We start from the raw sequence: 19,578 nt of genomic DNA on the forward strand, positions 1-19,578 counted from the left end.
TTAAGCTTTTTTTGTTGTTGTGTTCATTTCTATCAGGGGTGTGTGTGTGTGTGTGTGTGTGTGTGTATTTTGGGTTTTTTTTTTAAGATTTTATTTTTTGAGAGAGCGTGTGTGCAAGAGCAAGCAAATGAGAGAGACAGCAATGAGTGCGGGGATGTGGGGGTATAGAGGGGTACGGGGCAGGCAGAGGGAGTGGACTCTGCTGAGCAGGGAGCCTGACACAGGGCTCAATCCTGAGACTCCAGGATCATGACCTGAGCTGAGCCAACCAGCTGCCTTGCTATTTACTTTCTAAAGGCATATATGATAGTTTATAAATTATAATTAAAAACTATATTAAAATTTTTTGAAGTTAAGAAAACACAGAAATGTTTACTGTTGGTTGGGAGGAGTTAGATTACTTAAGTATTTAAGTATTTAGTTTGCTAAACTTCCAAGGGTAAATAAAACCCTTCAAGTAGATAAAAGAAAACTTCTCAGTGTCTCAAATATCTCAAAATAAAATTTGCTCTCAAAGTTACTTGAATCATTTGTCTGATAATAAGCAACAAAATATAGTGTCTCATGTTTAATCACATTTACTTAAAACTTCATTTATAGTCCACATGAATAAAGCAAAGAATGTAGACACTATAGGCATAAAAAGTAGTTGGCAAATGAATTTCCACAAAACAGCACACTCCAGGAAAAGGTGGGAGTACAAAGAAGCAATAGTCATTATAGGGAAAAGATGTACCCAGAACACTGCTTTGGGCATAAGAGTAGATAAAAGTAACTGCAATATAGTCTACATAAAAAGGCTTTTTTTTTTTTTTTTTAAACTATGGAGTGTCTCTGTACCAACAAGACACACAGATTTCCCTGTGAGCATCTCAGAGTCAGATCAAGAAGATACATCTAGTTAGAAACCTATGAATGCAACATAAAGATTTTGGTGCTATGAAAAAAAAGTTCAAAATTGAGTATTTGCATTCCCAATACATGCATTAACCAAGACCTCTGGTTGGGCCTTAGTAAGCCAAGACTTTAAGGTTTATGGGTGATTTATTTACTTGAAGATAAAAGCTACTTAGAATTGGCACATTGATTCTTTACTGTATCACAGAACTACGCATATGCAATCTCTTCCCAGGGCCAGTGTTATCAGCCACAAGTCATTCATCTTATCACATATTAGTGTTTGTTACTAATCTTATTAGCAGTCTATGTGGAAAAGGACAAAAGGAAAAATAGAATGGTCTCCTGCCCCATCCTAAAAACACAAAATGCAATACACATACCTTCTCTGTTTCGTCCATGCTCAAGGACTTCACTACACAAGAAGCTGGCCTTTCCTGGATGTGAGCAAGGTCCTGGGGGGCGCTCTGAGATCCTGGCATTGGAGGCAACGGAGCCCGCCTCTTCTTGGGGGCATCCGACGGCAGTGTGCTTGAAATATATGGCTTGGATATGGTATTGGACCTTGTAAAAGTTGGGCGATGCTTACTTACTAGAGGAGTTGCAGGGGCACTCGCCGTCTAGTAAAGGATGAAAAGGCAAAACCTGTAGGTCATTTCAAGATAAAAAGCACAAGCAATTAAAAACAGACAAGAAGAATCTTACAAAATACTACATAAGAAAATACTTACCTGTTCCCGCTTTTTCCTACTGCGCTGAAAAAAGCTGAAAAACCCTTTATTTTCTTTCTCCTTCATAATGTCTAGGTTTTGTGATATTTGGCAGGATTCTAAAATAGAAGAAAAGCCTTTTAGTTTTGTACATGGGATTGTAGATTTACCTCCAAGTTTTCCCTCAGTTACTTTCCCTTGAAAAATGTACATGATGAGAGCTACTAATCATGGTCTACAATGAACCATGCATTCTTCTAGGCATCTTATATCTTATTTAATTCTCAAAGCAACAAAGAAATTTAGTATTATTTTTCCTATTTCACAGCACAGCAATCTGAAGGTTAAAGAAACAAAGATACTTGAGGCCAATCATCAAGCAATGACAGAGACAGGACATAAATTCAATTCTTTGTGACTCAGAGTCTGTTCTATCCATAATTACCAACACTTCAGAAGTAAAATGGGCATTTTGAATTAAATGAGATATGAAGCTCTCAACAGTTTGTTCCATTATTTTGAATTTTTTTCTCAGAGCTAAACAATTATGAAATATTTTATTCTCCAAAACATGATTCACTGTAATTACTTAGTACTTATTAAGTGTTTCCAAAACATTATTTCTTTAATATGATGGTTCTCAACTAAGGGGCAATCTTGCCCCATCCCCATCCTGGAGAACTATAAACAATGTCTGGGGACTATGAACAATATCTGGGGACAATTTTGGTTATGACAACTAAGGGTTGGACAGGAGAATGTGCTACCAGCATCTACTGGGTAGAGACCAGTGATGATACCAAACACAATGCAATGTATGAGACAGCCCCCCAACAACAAGGGATCATCCAAATCCAAATGTCAATTGTGTCAAAATTAAGAAACCACATTTTAATCAGAATGGCAAATGTCAAACCTCACAAGTATATATTAACATTCCATTTTCCAAAAAGTATTTCCTAATGTCAACTGGAAATGCCTACACAAACAATGACAGATCCAGTAGAACACTGGCTCAGATGGTCTCTAAATATCTTTGACCACTAAAAAGGGACCACAATCATGTAAGAATGGTTGATTCTCTGTCATATCAAGGATTATCTTTACAATGAGTCTGGAATATCTAATTAAAGCAGAGAGAAAGAAAGAGAAAGAAATCAGAGTTCACTGGGTCATTTTAAAAGGGCACAGGAATCAATCTGATACGCTTTTTACTGGCCAAGATCAGGATAGTTTGGGTATCATGGAACTACTCAATAAATTGAAGCATTTTGCACATGTTTAATTCCATGATTTGTAGTGATGCTGAAACAATAATTGATCTTTACTGTTTACCTCTACGTACTGCTAAGGAAGAGTCTATTATTTTAAGAACTGATAAAAAGGGATGCCTGGGAGGCTCAATCCATTAAGCATCTGACTCTTGGTTTTGGCTCAGGTCATGATCTCAGGGTCCTGAGATCAAGCCCCAAATCAGGCTCCATACTCAGCAGGGAGCCTGCTTCAGATGATCTCCCTCCCCCGTCTACACCTCCCTCACCCCATCCATATTCACTCCAAAATACATAAATAAAATCTAAAAAAAAAAAAAAAGATCCTCTTTATAAATAAATAAATACTGATGAAGGAAAAGAATCACACCTTTTTCCTGCCTCTTCTGAATGAATTCTACCTAGGTAGACAAGTAGCTGACTGGGGAAATTGCTGTTTCAGAAATATCTCAGTTAAAATTAAAGGAATATTTGCAGATTATGATTATTTTCCAACTCCTAATCAAGATTTAAGCAATGTCCTGGGATCAAGCCCTGAATAGGGTTCCCTGATCAGTGGGAGCCTGCTTCTCCATCTCACACTCCCCCTGCTTGGTTTCCCTCTCTCGCTCTCACTCTCTTTGTCAAATAAATAAATACATCTTTAAAAAAGAGAGAGAGGGGGGCGCCTGGGTGGCTCAATATTTCATAATTGTTAAGCCTTTGTCTTTGGCTCAGGTCATGATCTCAGGGTCCTGGGACTGAGCCCTGCATCAGGCTCTCGGCTCAGCAGGGAGCCTACTTCCCCCCCCCCCTCTGCCTGCCTCTCTGCCTACTTCTGATCTCTCTGTCAAATAAATAAATAAAATCTTTCAAAAAAAAAAAAAAGATTTAAGCAATGATTATTGACAGCTAACATGAAAAAAGATAACTTGTGGGGCACATGGCTGGCTCAGTTGGTAGGGTATGCCACTCTTGATCCTGTAGTCATAAATCTGAGCCCCACACTGGGTAAAGGGATTATGTACATACATACATAAATGTAACTTATCATTACATGACTGCTAATGTAAGTATATAATACTACCTATGAAGTATTCTTGCTGAAAATATCTCACCAAATCTGATCAAGTCTCTAGATTTAACAATCAATTTATAGGAAATAGAGACAATTAAGAAACATGTTAAATGGCACCACAGGATGCAAGCCACACTCTGAATGTGGGAAATTCAGTAAGACAAAGGACCCAGTTTCTTCAACAAATGAATTGCAAATTTTAAGAGACAGAGAAAGAGCGAAACAAGGAGTGGGGAATATGTCAATTTTGAAGACATTTCTTCTAAAGAGCACATATGTGTTTTGTGATAACTCACAATATAATTTCAGTGATATTGGAAACAAAGTACGGCACTTAGAGGTAAATGTATGGCCTTAAATACATTTCAGCTTAAGTATATACACCTTTCTTAGGACTACATGTACAGTCTTTTTGTTCAAAAAAGTTTAAAAAATAAATTATGACAAAATAGGCACTACTCCAGGAAAGCAAAGATAGTCAATGCCAATAAATATATTAATGCAATATGCCTAATAACAAGTTAAAGGAGAATTATATTGCACAAATTAAAACTTCATAAATCTGATGCTTTAAATATTTAAATTATTATTAAATTTAAATATCTGAATAAGCAGTACGCATTCTGTGCAATGAGTTTACTGAAAATACTAACTAATGAACATGTGGATAGCACTTTATGGTTACAGAATTTTTTCACATGCCTAATTTCTTTCCTGGAACAGTCAAAGAGGATTATCAGAAATTATCACAAGTTATCATTCTGTGTCCTTTTTCTAAGTTAGGGAGTGTAAAGAAATGTTAGCAGATAGTATTGTCTCATCACACATCTGAAGCTCTGGTGACCACAGAGTTTAAATAACTTACACCAAGACACACAGGCATTAAATGGTAGAATTCAATATAATACCTACTCACTGAGGATGTGTAATACCCTTGACTTTTTTTTTTTTTCTAGAAATGTTATTTCCTTTTAAGATAGAATCCTTCACTAACTGAATGTAGATATTTCATATGGTTGGTATGGGGCAATAAATATAACGAAAGTGTTTCATATAGCTAATTTTGGTAAAGCAATTTCCAGGCACTCTGTCATCCTCCACACTAGTTAGTTAACCTAAGTCTTCACTTACAGATCTATGGCAGAGATCCCCACAAGTCAGAGTTTAACGCTAAGAAACACCAGGGCTTGAGCTTACTTAGAAAAACAACTCAAATTTATAGTTTCCTGTTTCCAGAAGAGAGGCTATAAGTAGCTACATACAAAAGCTCCAAGACTTCTGATAATATTAGACAAAATAAGGAGGCAGAGGCTTTTATAGCGTTTGGATTGATCTTGTAAACTCTGACACTGGAAAAGGAGCTTGCTTCATTTTCTTATTCCAATCTCTTGAGGTTCTAGTCACAACAATTAGTACTCTGAATAAAGACCTACTTTCTAAGCTGGAAGCATTATTACAAACCAACACATTCAACACCTTCAAAATGAGCCCAATAAGATTATGGAATTTGCTTTGGGTTATGAATATAGAGAATGGCAAAGGTAGGAGCAAAAGCCAAGTACAAGTACCAGGATGTTACTACTAGAAAAAAAGCACAGAGACCAATTTTCCCAATCTATTATTATAGAAGTGGAAAGTGAGATTCAGACAGATAAAAAGCTATTTGCCCTATCAGCTTGCTAAATGATTTTGACATCTAATGCAGTTTCAGGATTAGAACGTCTTCTTCTGATTATTAGCCAGTATACACTTTACAAACCTAACAATTTTCAGCTCCTTTGATTAATCTAGTCTTCATGATATCAAGACACTAATAATAATCACTCTATTACTTATGTAGTCTTAATCCTTGGAATTGAGAGGTTTACTGTGCCTCAGAAAACTGGAAGTGGTAAAGAAAGATTCCAGTAACACATAATGTGTATAGTTCCTTGTTTCTTTCTTTCTCTCTTTTTTTTTTGTAGAGTGGCATTTATTATAGTAACTAATTATCTAAGCCTATCCTTTTTTAATGGAGAAAAAAGGCTTCCAGACTTTATTATTATCGGCTAATTTTTAATAAAGTTTTCTCCTATGAAAGTAATGCATTCTCATTATAAAGTTCTGTAATGTAAAGAAAAACAGGATGAAAAAAATCATCCATAGCCCTCCCACCCAAAGGTAACCAGTATTAAAATTTTTTATGTACTTCCTTTCAGAAATTTTACATAAAAATTTTTTTACATACTATATTAAGCACACTTAAGTGGTTTAAAAGCTAATTTTAGTCTAAGCATTTTCCATGTTATTATAAAATATTTACAATTTAATGCTGCAAAAAATTCCTATGATGAATATACCCTGATTACTCTGAATAACTGTTCAAAGTACATAACCTGAGATCCTTCTGTGGTACCACCAGACTATCAGCAACTATACTTAAGGAACCCAGAAAAATAATTTTTTCTTGTCTGAGTCAAAAATATGTTTCTTGGATGCCTGGGTGGCTCAGTTGGTTAAGCATCTACCTTCGGCCCAAGTCATGATCCCAGGGTCCTGGGATCAAGCCCCACACCAGGATCCCTGCTCTGCAGGGAGCCTGCTTCTCCCTCTCCCTGTGCTCTTCCTCTCTCTCTCACAAATAAATAAATCCTTAAAAAATGTTCTTCACATTCTTAGGATGATATTAATTTTTAATCAATTATTGAAATATTATTGTATTAATTTCAGAAATCAAGGGGGAGGGCTTATAAATTATTTTTCAGGAAATAAAAGCCAATGGTTTTCTTACAGAATGTACACATTAGTAATATTAAGAAGACAGGTAAAATTAGAAGTTTATTTTCAATTTATCCAATAAAGTAGAGATTTCATGTTATAATTTTTTCTACTGATTCATGTCTTACCTTGTAAAGATGATTTATTGAAGGCAGTAACAGAAGTGGCTACAGAAGGAGGGGGTAAAAGAGGGTAAATTGACTGTAAAGATGATGTTTGTTCAAGTATAAAACATCACTGAGTTGAAATAGCAGTCTATGGATTATATAAATCCACAGTTTCAGGATGAAGTTTGAAGTGCTCAATGCACAGAGGATATAGGAAGAATTAATCCTTCACTAAACTTTTGTTTCTAATAAAACAAACAAAAAAACCTCATCACTTTACCAAGTACAGAGAAGCCGAGCTGAATAAACAAGCTTGCAGTTGTCTACTAGCATAGGAACAAACACTATCTAAGATCTCCAAATTTAAATACATTCTATTAGTTCTATAGATTAATACCGCAAGCTATTTTTCTTTTTTAAATTTTGGAGTCAGATTTATTTTACAAGCTAGTTGATTTTGGGTGAACCTAGAAAAAAATGTGTCAAGAAACTTATAACTTTGAATGATAATTAAGACTCAGACAAAACCATGGTGAGTCTACAGTAATTCACATTTGATTAAAACAACAATGAATTGAAATGTAAGTCTTTATTTTCTGTTTAAATCTTACAGCCACAAAGAGTTCAGTTAAATCCTACCAAAAAAAATATTGGCAGATTGATGGAAAAGTATAAAATGTGAATGACAACTAAGAAAGACAAGTTTTTATTCTAATTTCAAAAACTGAAATCAAGTTGAATTTTATTACATTTCATTTTCTCTTATTCTCAATGACACATATTGACTTCTATTGATAGGACCCATTAACTCGCCATAATGAACTTCAGAAACCCTACACATAAACACAATACATGCACTTATATGCACATCCTGTCAAATGAATAAAACAAAAAGTCTTACTTACCTCTGCTGACATCCATGGCATATAGTTCTCTTAGTCCCAGGTCATTAAGAGATTGTGTCAAGTCAAGGGGCTCCTGAGATTGATAATCTTTCAACAATAGCGTATGGAGTGGATCAAACTCACATTTGCTGCATATAATGGGGACAAGTTCTTGCAGTGGTGCATGAGGGCTAACTCTCACTATTGTCTTCTGTGTTTTCTTAAAATTGATCACTACTCTCACAGTTTTCTGAAACACAGATTAAAGCCATAGTTATTACCATAATTTATTTACTAAAACTTTCTACAATGACATTTACAATAAGAGATGATCTACAAAATACAGTCATACAATAAACAGCATTTTTCTATTTTGGTATAAAATTATTATTTTTCTTTCCTAAAGCATATTCTTAGAAATAATTTAAGTAATCTAGATTAAATCCATAATCCCTTTAAAGTATTAGATCTGAAATCTAAAAGGAAACATAAAAGCCTCATATCTGATACTATGAATATTTTCATCTGTTCCTTAAAATATTTATTATAAAAAAATTATTATAAAATGAGCAGTGTCCATAATAATACAGAGATATACATGTTCTATTTTATATTTTAGTTGAGGAATTTTTAAACATATCATTTTAATGTAATTAACTCATATACAAAGTGGAACTTAGAAACATGTTACCATGCTAAGTGAAAACTACAGTTTGCAGATCTTTAAAGTTTAACATGTATTAAATTAAAACACCAAGTATAATCCCATGCTGTAAAATAAATACTATTTCCACCTAGATATATAACATATGTATCTAGATTGGTAATAGCCCAATATCCTAATTAATTCTTAATATCAGTATTTTGTAGAACACAAATGTGTTCCACAGAGTTAAAAATTCTTAACTTTTTTTTATAAAAAGTTGCATAACAATATGAAGAAAATATGAGAATATATATATTCTCAAGTCATATGTAAATAAATTATTAATTTAATTTATTGGCCTTCATATATTTCCTGAAGTTAAAAAAGCTGACATTCCTAATGAAAAAATATTTCTTGAAACCCACAAAATTCTACCTCTATAGCTTATAGAAACAGAACCATTTTATAAATAAAGAATTGCTATTAGAACAACTATGGTTAAAAATTTTTGAGAAAAAAAATTTTTGCTTAAAATTCATATATTTACAGAAAACTGAGTCATTATATAGCTTGAATTAACAACTTGGAATAAAACCACTTTACCAAGTACAGAGAAGCCAAAAAATATTTTAATAAATTCTTAAATAAATTTTCATTGAAAGATTCTAAAACCTTCCTCTAAATATAAAATACTTTTTGGAGTGCCTAAGTGGCTCAGTCAGTTAAGTGTTTGATTCTTGATTCTGGCTAGGTCATAACTCAGGATCGTAAGATCGAGCCCCACAGAGGGCTCTGTGTTAGTGGGGGATCTGCTTCTCTCCCTCTCCCTCTTCCCCTGCCCCAACTTGTGCACTCATGCTCTCTCTCTCTAATAAATAATAAATAATCTTGGTAAAAAAAAAATACTTTTTAAAAGAGTAATTTAAAATGCAGATCATTTATAATTGTCAGATTCTGATATGGTCCTATAGATCACCTTAAAGTGTCTAAAACCAAAAGTATTCCCAAAATTCTAGTTAACCCAAAGATTAATAACCAAATGAATCCTAAACAATGCAGCCAAGGCAAACAAGACAGCCATGTTCACAACAAATTTAACCAGGAAAGTCCATTTTTTATTTCATTTGAAATAAATATGAGCTGCAGGTTATAACTGAAAAATCAATTCAGTATTTTTGCCAAAAGACATCAAAATCCTAGTGACATTCATACCTCTGGTATTATAGGCGTAGGTTTTTTCTTATCCAAAATTTTTGGCTTTAAAATGACTTTCTCCACCTCCAACATTCCTATTGGTGTGTTTGGCTTAAATTTAATGGGGTTATTTTCAGCTGACTGCAGATCAATTGTGTAACTGGATGGATTTAAGTGATACTGTGCACAAAGGAATATCAACAAGTCCATCATAGGTTTGCTGTAAAACAAAAGTAATATTGATCGTAAAATCCATAAAACAATTTCATTAAGTGTTAAAGTTACTGTTCCTAGCATTTTTCTTAGGGCCTTTTTGTTTTCAGCAAATAAAACAAGGCTATAAAATAGTATGTGTGAAAGCAACTTAAAAATCTGGCCACAAGATCTTTTTTTTTTTTTTCCCCACTGCAAAAGGAGATACATATATGGTAGCCTGGGCCCTGGACTACAAGTGTCTCCCTAACTACAAGATTTTTAAGCGAACAAAATTATAATACATAAAAAGTCCTGATTGGTACTCAAGACAACTTGGATCTTAGTGTTAGTTTAACAATTATATTTTTTATCTGCCAAGTTGTCATCTTATTATTATAAATTTTAAGAGAAGTCCTTCCCTTACTCAAGAGCACTTAGTTCAGCAAATGCTCTCCTTTACAATATTTTGAATACCAGCAGTCTTTGGCTTATAAACTGGTTATATTTCAAAGATCGCATAAAAATGAAGCATTAAAAATGAAGTATTAACACCAGCACCCCCTCGGGGCACCTGGCTGGCTCAGTTGGTAGAGCATGTGACTCTTGATCTGTGTCATGAGATCAAGCACTGCTCTGGGTGGGGGTGGTGAGGGGGAAAGAATGAATGAACAAACTACCACCACTCTTTGAGCTTTAGAAAGTACAGTGAGTATCTATAGGAGGAAGCCCACAAAAGTATAGTATAGATTTCTTAATTGATTCGAATGACATTTAATATTTTCTACAGCCCTGGAGACACAATACAAGTGATATGCCCTCATAGATCTAAACAAGTAGATGGACTAGGCCAAGTGTCAGCAAACTACAATCTGCAGGTCAAAGTGGGCCCATGGCCTATTCTTTATAAATAAAGTTTTATTGGAATACAACCATGCTCATTTGTTTCCATAATATCTAGGGCTGCTTCTGTGTTAAAATGGCAGATATGAGTAGATGTGATGGAAACTGAACGGTCCACAAAGCCTAACTTATTTACTGTCTGGTTCTTGACAGTAAAACATTATGGGCACTTGTGCTGTAACAACTAAAAAGTAACCAAGTAAATGTATAATCTCAGCTCATGATTAAGTGTTAAATTTCATTCACATCCACAAAAGAACAATACAGTCTCCGAGTCCTTCTTAATTATCAGCCCTTAAGGAAAGACCACTAAAAAAATCTTCTGTAGTATGTGCTTTCCTCAAATGTCTGGTGATCTTAAGCTGTTAATTCATATTTAAGAGTGAGGCACTAAAACACTCTGTGAAAGTCCTATTTTTGTGAATGAAGGTATAAGTTGATGGGCTTCATTTGACGGCAATCAAGTATTTTTCCATGGGGAAATATAAATGTTGGTAAAAAAATTCTCCAGTTTCTTAACTACATAATAGGAACCTAGCTCCTGGCTTTCAGGAACTTGACAGGGAAATGAGGTTAGGAATCATCACTGAGTCTGACATTTTTAATTTAGTACATTTGTTTTCATATGCACCTCATCCTGGCTCTCTTAAGGGGAGTTCCCTCATCTGTAGCCTGTCTGGTTTAGCTTTTCTACAGAAGCAGTCTCCTCCTGGAAGAGGGTTAGTTGTCTGACATTGTGTGGTCTTGGGATTAAACAACACCTTATATGGATTCTCAAACCATCCCATGTTCACCCACCTACCTCACCCTCGCCTTCTGTGACTGTTGCCCATCCCTTCACATCTCTTCTCCTCTCCCACCTACAAGTAGCACCCCATTATACATATATCAAGAAAAATAATAAAAACCTAAGCCCCTCAGAAAAAAAAAAATATATATATATATGTATGTTTCAGTCCTCAAAATAAGTTTCCTATGCCTTTATTAGATGTTCCCACAATAATAACTTAGGAGTTTTATATCCTCTGGAGCCACTTGGTACGCTTATACATAAATTTGTCTATGATCACCCAAATGTTGACACTGAGTAGTAGATATTAAATTTCATCCACAAGAAGACTAGCATAATGGTTTTATTCAAGTTAGTTTTTTGGTAACGTAATACTCTATGAGAGCAATTTGATGCTACATAAAAATTCTTGACTTGGACATGGTACCTCCTTTCTCTGATAGTAAATAAAGTTTAAAGGGATTAGGTAACGTCTAGGTAAATACAATGTAATTATAAATACACTAAAGCTGGAAGAGGAGAGAACTTTCACTGACAACCAAAATGGAGAGCTGTCTACTACTGTCTATGAATAAACGGTGTTATGTTCAGATTGGATTTCTCTCTCCACATATAAATGTGCCAAGTAATAAATGTAAAAACACTAGAGCTTATACTTTAAACATTTTAACTCTTAAATGTGCATTCTGTAGAATCTCTGCCAGAAATACACAAAAGTTAATAAAATAAAAAGTTATTAATGCTACCATTTTTATCCCCCTATGTACAAAAATATAAACATTTAAGGAAAAAGATATTTTCCATTTTTAAAAGGTAAGCATTTAACACTCTCTACACACTTATTTGGCCTTTTTGATATGCCTTAATGAGTACTGTTTTTTTTAATCTGTGACATTAGTTTTCTAATTTTTTTTTAAAGATTTTATTTATTTACTTGACAGACAGAGATCACAAGTAGGCAGAGAAGCAGGCAGAGAGAGAGGAAGAAGCAGGCTCCCTGCTGAGCAGAGAGCCCGCTGCTGCGGGGCTCAATCCCAGGACCCTGAGATCATGACCTGAGCCAAAGGCAGAGGCTTTAACACATTGAGCCACCCAGGCACCCCTTGTTTTCTAATTTAATAAAAGAAGTGCATAATGGGCCAAAAATATTACAATAATGGCCTATTCCCTCAGTCAATTTGGTCATCTATAATCTTTGCACACGGTATCAGACTTCATGGCAAAAAGGCCGCAGGCTGACTGGACCTACATCATGCCTTTTGAATTCAACACTGCCTAAATATTTTCTTATAAAAATGTCTCTTTAAAAGGCAACTAAAGGGGCACCTGGGTGGCTCAGTCAGTTAAGTGTCTGCTTTAGGCTCAGGTCATGATCCTGGGGTCCTGGCACTGAGCCCCACATGGCACTCCCTGCTCAGCATAAAGTCTGCTTCTCCCTCTCCCCCTGCCTCTCCTCCTGCTCATGTGTGCTCTTTCTCTCTCTCTCTCAAAACAAATAAAAATCTTTAAAAAATAAAAAATAAATATCATAGAACTTCCTTATGACTTTATTCTTTCATTCTATAATTCTACTTAATTCTTTGTTCAATAATTCCAGAAGCCAATTTTGTCTTGAAAATATTCCTATTTCCAGACAGACAAATGCAACAGACCAGAAAGTTCTATAACAGACACAAATGCAGATGAGAATTTAATACTACATATGATAATGGTATTCCAAATTTCTGGAGAAAGATCTGAGTCTTCAGCAAATGGTATGGAAAACTGACTCAGCATCTGACAAATAAAACTTATATCTCCATCTTATGCCTTACACTAAAGTAAATGCCAAGTAGACCAGATATATATATATGGGGATATTACTCTGGTTGGGGGGAGCAGAATAGAAATCCATCTCTATGTAGTTTATTATGTTCTAGAGCAGTGCTGTCCAACTGGAAATTTTCCATATTTGATACAGTGGCCACTTACCACATGTGGGTATTAGGCACTTGAAAAATACTAACATAGTGGACTAACAAACTAAACATTTCATGTAAACTCAATTTAAATAACCATAGGTAGTGAGTATTGGCCACTGTATTGGCCAGAGGAATTCTGGTACATTGGTTCTTAAAGTGTGACTCATGGACAGCAACATCAGAATCTCTAGGACCTTCTTGAAATACAAATTCTCAAGCCCCAGTGCAGATCACTGAATCAGAAGCTCTGGGAGTGGGGGCCAGTAATATGTGCTTTAACCAGCACTCCAGCCAATTCTTACGCACATGCTACAGTTTCCTAACCTGCGATCAAAAGAGGATAAAGAAACAAGTAAAATATATAGTACATCAGATATGATAAATGTTGTGATGAAAAATAAGATATAAGGGAGGTTAGGAACTGTTCTAAGTGGGAAAAAAAAAAAAATGACACTAGAACAGAGACCTGAATGGAATGAGTTATCTGGGCAAAGAACATTCCAGGCAGAGTTGACAAGTTACAAAGGACCCGAGGCAGTCGTGGGCTCTACATGTTTAAGGAAAAACAGAAAGCAGACTGCCAGGGGGGTAAGTGGTAGTCTGAAACCAGAACGGCTTGGGATTTTACCAAGTGAGAAAGAAAACCAGTGGAGTTCTGAGGAGTAATGGGGTCTACTGTACATCTAAAAGGATTATATGCTGATTGTTTTCATTTTTTACTTTGACTTGAGAAAAAGTATGTTTTATTTTTAAAGTAAAACTAAAAAGCAAATGTAAATAATAGGGGTGATACATGATTTAAGAAGCCACTATCCTACATGAAAAATGCTCAACATGACTCGGCATCAGGGAAATACAAATCAAAACCACAGTGAGGTTCGAATTACCTCATACCAGTTCGGATTACCAAGTCAGGAAATGACAGATGTTGGCAAGGATGCAGAGGATGCAGAGAAAGGGGAACCCTCTGATACTGTTGGTGGGAATGCAAGCTGGCGCAGTCACTCTGGAAAACAGTGTGGAGGTTCCTCAAAAAGTTGAAAATAGAGCTGCCCTGTAACCCAGCAATCGCACTACTGGGTATTTACCCTAAAGATACAAATGTAGTGATCCGAAGGGCCACGTGCACCCGAATGTTTATAGCAGCAATGTCCACAATAGCCAAACTATGGAAAGAGCCCAGACGTCCATCAAAAGATGAATGGATAAAGATGTGGTAAAAATATACACAAGGGAATATTACGCAGCCCTCCTAAAATGAAATCATGCCATTTGCAAAAACACAAATGGAATTAGAGGGTATTAGGCTAAGCATAAAAAGTCAATCAGAGAAAGATAATTATCATATGATCTCACTCATATGTGGAATTTAAAAAACAAAACAGAGGATCAGAGGGTAAGACAGGAAAAAATAAGACAAGATGAAATCGGAGAGGGAGACAAATCATAAGAGACTCTCAATCAGAAAACATACTGAGGATTGCTGGAGTGGAGGAAATAAAGGGATGGGATCACTGGGTGATGGACATTAAGGAGAGCATGTAATGTAGTAAGCAGTGGGTGTTATATAAAAGAGGAATCACAGACCTGTACCTCTGAAACCAATAATATATGTTTATTTTTTAAAAAGCCACTGCGTTATTTATTCATTCATTTTTTCATTTATTTTGGGTGTGTGTGTGTGTCTTAAAAGGTAATTTTCTTTTGTTGTTGTTGTATTCAGAATAGTTTGGGGGAAAAGTTACAAAGGTATTACAAAAATTTAGGGGGAGATTAGGACGTAGTCAGATTTCAGATTATTTCGTGAGGTGCTCATACAATTAAAGCCAATGCCAGAAGAAAAGAGCGAGAAGACATGAGAAACAGGAAGAGGAGCTAAGCAGTAGGAAGAGGCCAGGACGGCTGAACACCAGAGTGTGGGAGGGCTGCTGAAAGGACCCAACAGGAGGCCTAAAGTGCTTAATTAAATGATTTGCTATGTGATACACTTACTCACCTTTTCCTCGTGACCCACATACCATCACCCTGGTAGCTTCAGGGTGAGGTGTTAAATCAAGAAAAGAAAGGAAATTTCAGGGGTGCCTGGGTGGCTCAGTGGGTCAAGCCTCTGCTTTCAGCTCAGGTCATGATCCCAGGGTCCTGGATTGAGCCCCACATCGGGCTCTCTGCTCAGCGGGGCGCCTGCTTCCCCCCACTCCGCCTCTCTGCCTGCCTCTCTGCCTGCTTGTGATCTCTATCAAATAAATAAATAAATAGTCATTTTTTTAAAAAAAAGGAAATTTCAAAAGGAAGAGACTAAAAAGTAAAAATCCAAAAATAAGACATAAAGTCAGAGCCAGGACTTCAGGTTGGCTCAGTTAAATGCCTGCCTTCGGTTCATGTCACGATCCCAGGATGCTGGGACGGAGCCCCTCATTGGGCTCTTTACTCAGGGGGAGTCCCCTCCCTCTGCCTGCCGCTCCCCCTGCTTGTGCTGTCAAATAAATAAATAAAATCTTTAAAAACAAAACAAAACAAAAAACAACAACAACAAAGTCAGAGCCAGAGGAGGCTCTAAGAACCTTAACCTTCAGGACTTTTCAATAATAATATAATTTAATAAAGGGAAGTGAACTTCCCCCAAGATCTAGAACAGGGGTTAAGGCCAATCTTATCTAGACCTGAGGGAATAGAGTGGCCTCAAGATGTTACCTGAGTTCCATTTATACTTAGATATGAACTCTCTTCTTTCAGGAAGAGCTCTTAGCAGTGTTTATTCCCAGGACCTGATACAATGTCTGTACTAGTGAGGTCAGTATCGCTGAATGAGGATATGATAGAAACCAGTGATTATTTCTCTCTTAATCTGGTATCTCAAACACACAGCAGACAATATACAACAGTGTATGTATGTATACACACACACACACACATATATATATAACTCAATATATATGAGTTATCTGCATGGTATTGGATGTATGAAAAACCAAAGTCACTGAAAAAAGATTCATATGCTTTAAAAACACACATAGGTATGAGAGCTGTTTTTTCTTAATTTACAAACTGAACTAGTAGCCTTGTATCGAAAGTCAAGACATCTTTACAGAGGTGAGATATAAGCATTAAGTTGGGTTAGACCTTTTCCAAAAATAACCTCAGACCAGTTGAAATGCTTCAAATAGTTCATTGAAGCCTCAGAATTTGGCACTAGAAGCACAGAAGAGAGGATCCTGACCTAGCTGGGACAGATTAAGAACTGTTAAGAAAGTCTTAACTGCTGTTAAGTCTTAACTCTCTCATGAAGGAGCCCTAGCACTATAAAAGTAGGACATAACCTTTAAGCAGGCTCCGCATGCCATGGGGCTGCATTGGGGATTTGCAAGTCACAAACTGCACCACAGAAAACAAGATCATCTCTTGCGTATAGTTGAAAATTTCCCCCCCTGGAAGCCAAATTACTTCCAGCAAAAACAACAATTCTGTTCTGAGGAGAACTATCCCAAGTTGATGTACCAAATAGCAGTTGGCTAACCGGTTCTACCCCAGGATCACCCCAGGAAGGATGCTTATGTTCCTGCTTGCTAAAGTGGGAGCACATGCCAACAGGCCACCCAAAACTTGAGCCAAATTATTAAAAGTAGGAAAGGATTGGCTGAATTTGGTCATCACTTCCTCAATCCAATAAGAAATAGTATTTTCCTCCTCCATATACATCACTTTGAACTATAGTTTATTCTGTTATTTAAGAGACTACTGTGCATTATTATTTTCAGATTTCTCTTGTGAAATAATTTCCTGGAGGGCAGATATTTTTTTAAGACCCTCTAAAATCTCTTTTCTCTTCTTTGAAATGGAGAAATCCCTATGAAATTCCCTACTCCCTTTAGAAGTAAATGACAATCCCTCATATGAATTTCATATCTATTACCTCATTTGAGCTCACAACCACCACAAAAGCTACTCCTACTTCATGAATTAAAAAAATTGAGCTTAGAGAAGTTACATGACCAGATAATGAAGAACATATACACAATTAAGGTGCAGTCACAATTAGAATTTCCTGAGTCCTGACAGAGCTACATTTTAGCCTAATAATACTGTAAGTCAGGATTCAGGATAGGGTACATGGTTTGTAAGAGGCTAACTGCTATCTGCTGCAGTTTTACTTCAAAGAATGACGACATCACTAAATCACCACCTAAATCCTAGCGTGACTCTTTCTACATTCATGACACCTATTAGGGGTAAACTTGTCCTAGATGTGTTACCTGCTAGATAAGACCTCCATTTTTGTATTTCTAAAAATCCAACTGGGTATCAAAAATGAAGGTCATGGTTCACCAAAGAGCTCACAGATCAGCAAGAAGTCTAATAACTGTCTCAGTGAATTTCCAACCCTTGGAAGTGTTTAAACAAAGCCACTTACCAATAGGGTGGCTATGTAATTTATCATCCAATCTGGGACACCTGAGAGTGAAAGGGGGGCACTATTAGTACATAATCTGGGATAACAGGTATAAACAAGGACTGTCACAGGAAAATGAGGATGCATGATGATAAGGACTTATTATGAATAGATAGATTTCAAGTACCCGATAGGGGCTGAATTCTATGAATAAGATTCTTCCTTATTACGACTCTTTAAATCTGTCTTAGTATCCAGTAAAGCATTATACCATTTTCACTGGATCCTCAAAACTGAGTTGAGTTGAATTAGTTCTCGCTGCCCCTTCCAAATGTATACCAACAACCCAATCAGACTTACCAATGATAGTGTGGGAAGTTTTAGAACACTGCCTGCCGGGCTGACATTTGTCATATGCTAACCAACCTAGTTCAGTAGTGAGTTCACAAGTGAACTAATGTTCTCTAACTATTCCTATGTGCATGAATTGAAGGGGATCAGGTACATAAAACAAATGAACCTAATCTCAAAGTTGAGAATGCTTACTGAATTATGCTGTAGGAAACACTTTGAAGAAAGTAACAGTTTTAAGATTTGAAGACAATAATATACATCAACTGACAAAATACATATTTCTAAAAGTAAAAAAAAAAATTGAAGCTCACCACTTTAGGCTAAATCTACTTGGTCATGTATCTTGGATGTTACATTCACAGCTAGTCATAAATAATTACCTTCGCAAGAGCTGTGATTTAATAACATACCTATTAAACACACATACACACTCCTTATTTAAAAAAAGAGTACTATAAATATATCTCACAGCAATTGGGACAATTCAAATACCGACAAAGGATAAGATAAATTGTACTGACACAAAAGTTAGAAATCATTAACTGAAAAAGGGATAAGTTAAGAAGATGGCATGTGCAACATGATATTGGTTAAAAAGAAAAAAGTGACTATATAGGTTTGTGTGTACACACACATTTGGGTGTGACTGCGCATGTGTATATGAATGAAAGATTATATACCATAAAGTTAATAGGTGTAATCTGCCTGTTTAAAAATGACACAGTATTTTAAAATTTTTTTAGCTTATCCACATCTTCCTACTTTATATAGTGTCCAAGTGTTGCATTTGTAATTATAAAAAATTAAAAAAGAAAATTAACAAGGATCATTGTTATAAGGCAGGGATGCCAGGAAAGGAGCAAAGGGTAGTCCACCTAGGAATGACACTCAGAGGACATTTGTGAGTATTCTGTCACATTTTCCCACCAACCAGGAGTGCAATCAGCCTGCAGAAGCTTATGTGCTCCCTGGCTCAGGGCTGAAGGCTGTACTGGAGCCCAGATAACAGGATTCTTCAATCTCTCCAATAAAAACTCAAGCAGCTCTGGTATACTGAAATACTTTAGCAGTTACAATTCCAACTGTTATTTTAAGCAGTGACAATTGAATCAGTACCTAAACCAAAATTTAAGAATTCTTAGGGAGTTCAACATGATTTGTGCCATGGAATGGATTTTTAACAGTGTGTTCTTCAACTCTATTCACCTATTATATAATGTATTTGCTACACACGTGTCATTATTTGACACTTTTCAATAAAAGTAAGTATGTTATGAAATTGTGAAACTCTTCTGGGATTCATACTGTTGTATTATTTTTTTTTTAAATGAAACTGACCCACACTGATCCAGTATTGTCATTTTTCATAGTCTACTTTTTCCAACAGGTGGCACTGTAATCCATGTAAACCATTTCTGAGCTAGTTCTCTGACCCACCCAGGGCCAGTCAAAACTGGGCTTACTCTCA

General features: G+C 35.9%; 1 protein-coding gene across 8 annotated transcripts in view; it reads right to left on the reverse strand.

Annotated features, from left to right (window-relative positions):
• Positions 1-19,578, reverse strand: part of COBLL1 (cordon-bleu WH2 repeat protein like 1) — a 167,523-nt gene that overhangs the window by 38,374 nt on the left and 109,571 nt on the right. For 5 of the 8 annotated variants that reach the window (XM_047721952.1, XM_047721949.1, XM_047721948.1 and 2 more), the window contains 5 exons: positions 9,542-9,743; positions 7,705-7,933; positions 6,821-6,859; positions 1,629-1,726; positions 1,281-1,517 (listed from right to left, as the gene is read on the reverse strand). In XM_047721952.1, coding sequence (XP_047577908.1) covers positions 1,281-1,517; positions 1,629-1,726; positions 6,821-6,859; positions 7,705-7,933; positions 9,542-9,743 — 805 coding nt within the window. Of the gene's footprint in view, positions 1-1,280; positions 1,518-1,628; positions 1,727-6,820; positions 6,860-7,704; positions 7,934-9,541; positions 9,744-17,777; positions 17,848-19,578 lie in introns of those variants that run through there. The other 3 variants (XM_047721951.1, XM_047721950.1, XM_047721956.1) reach the window with 2 other exon arrangements.

Source organism: Lutra lutra, chromosome 3 (genome assembly GCF_902655055.1).
Source record: "Lutra lutra chromosome 3, mLutLut1.2, whole genome shotgun sequence".
Lineage (NCBI taxonomy): Eukaryota > Metazoa > Chordata > Mammalia > Carnivora > Mustelidae > Lutra > Lutra lutra.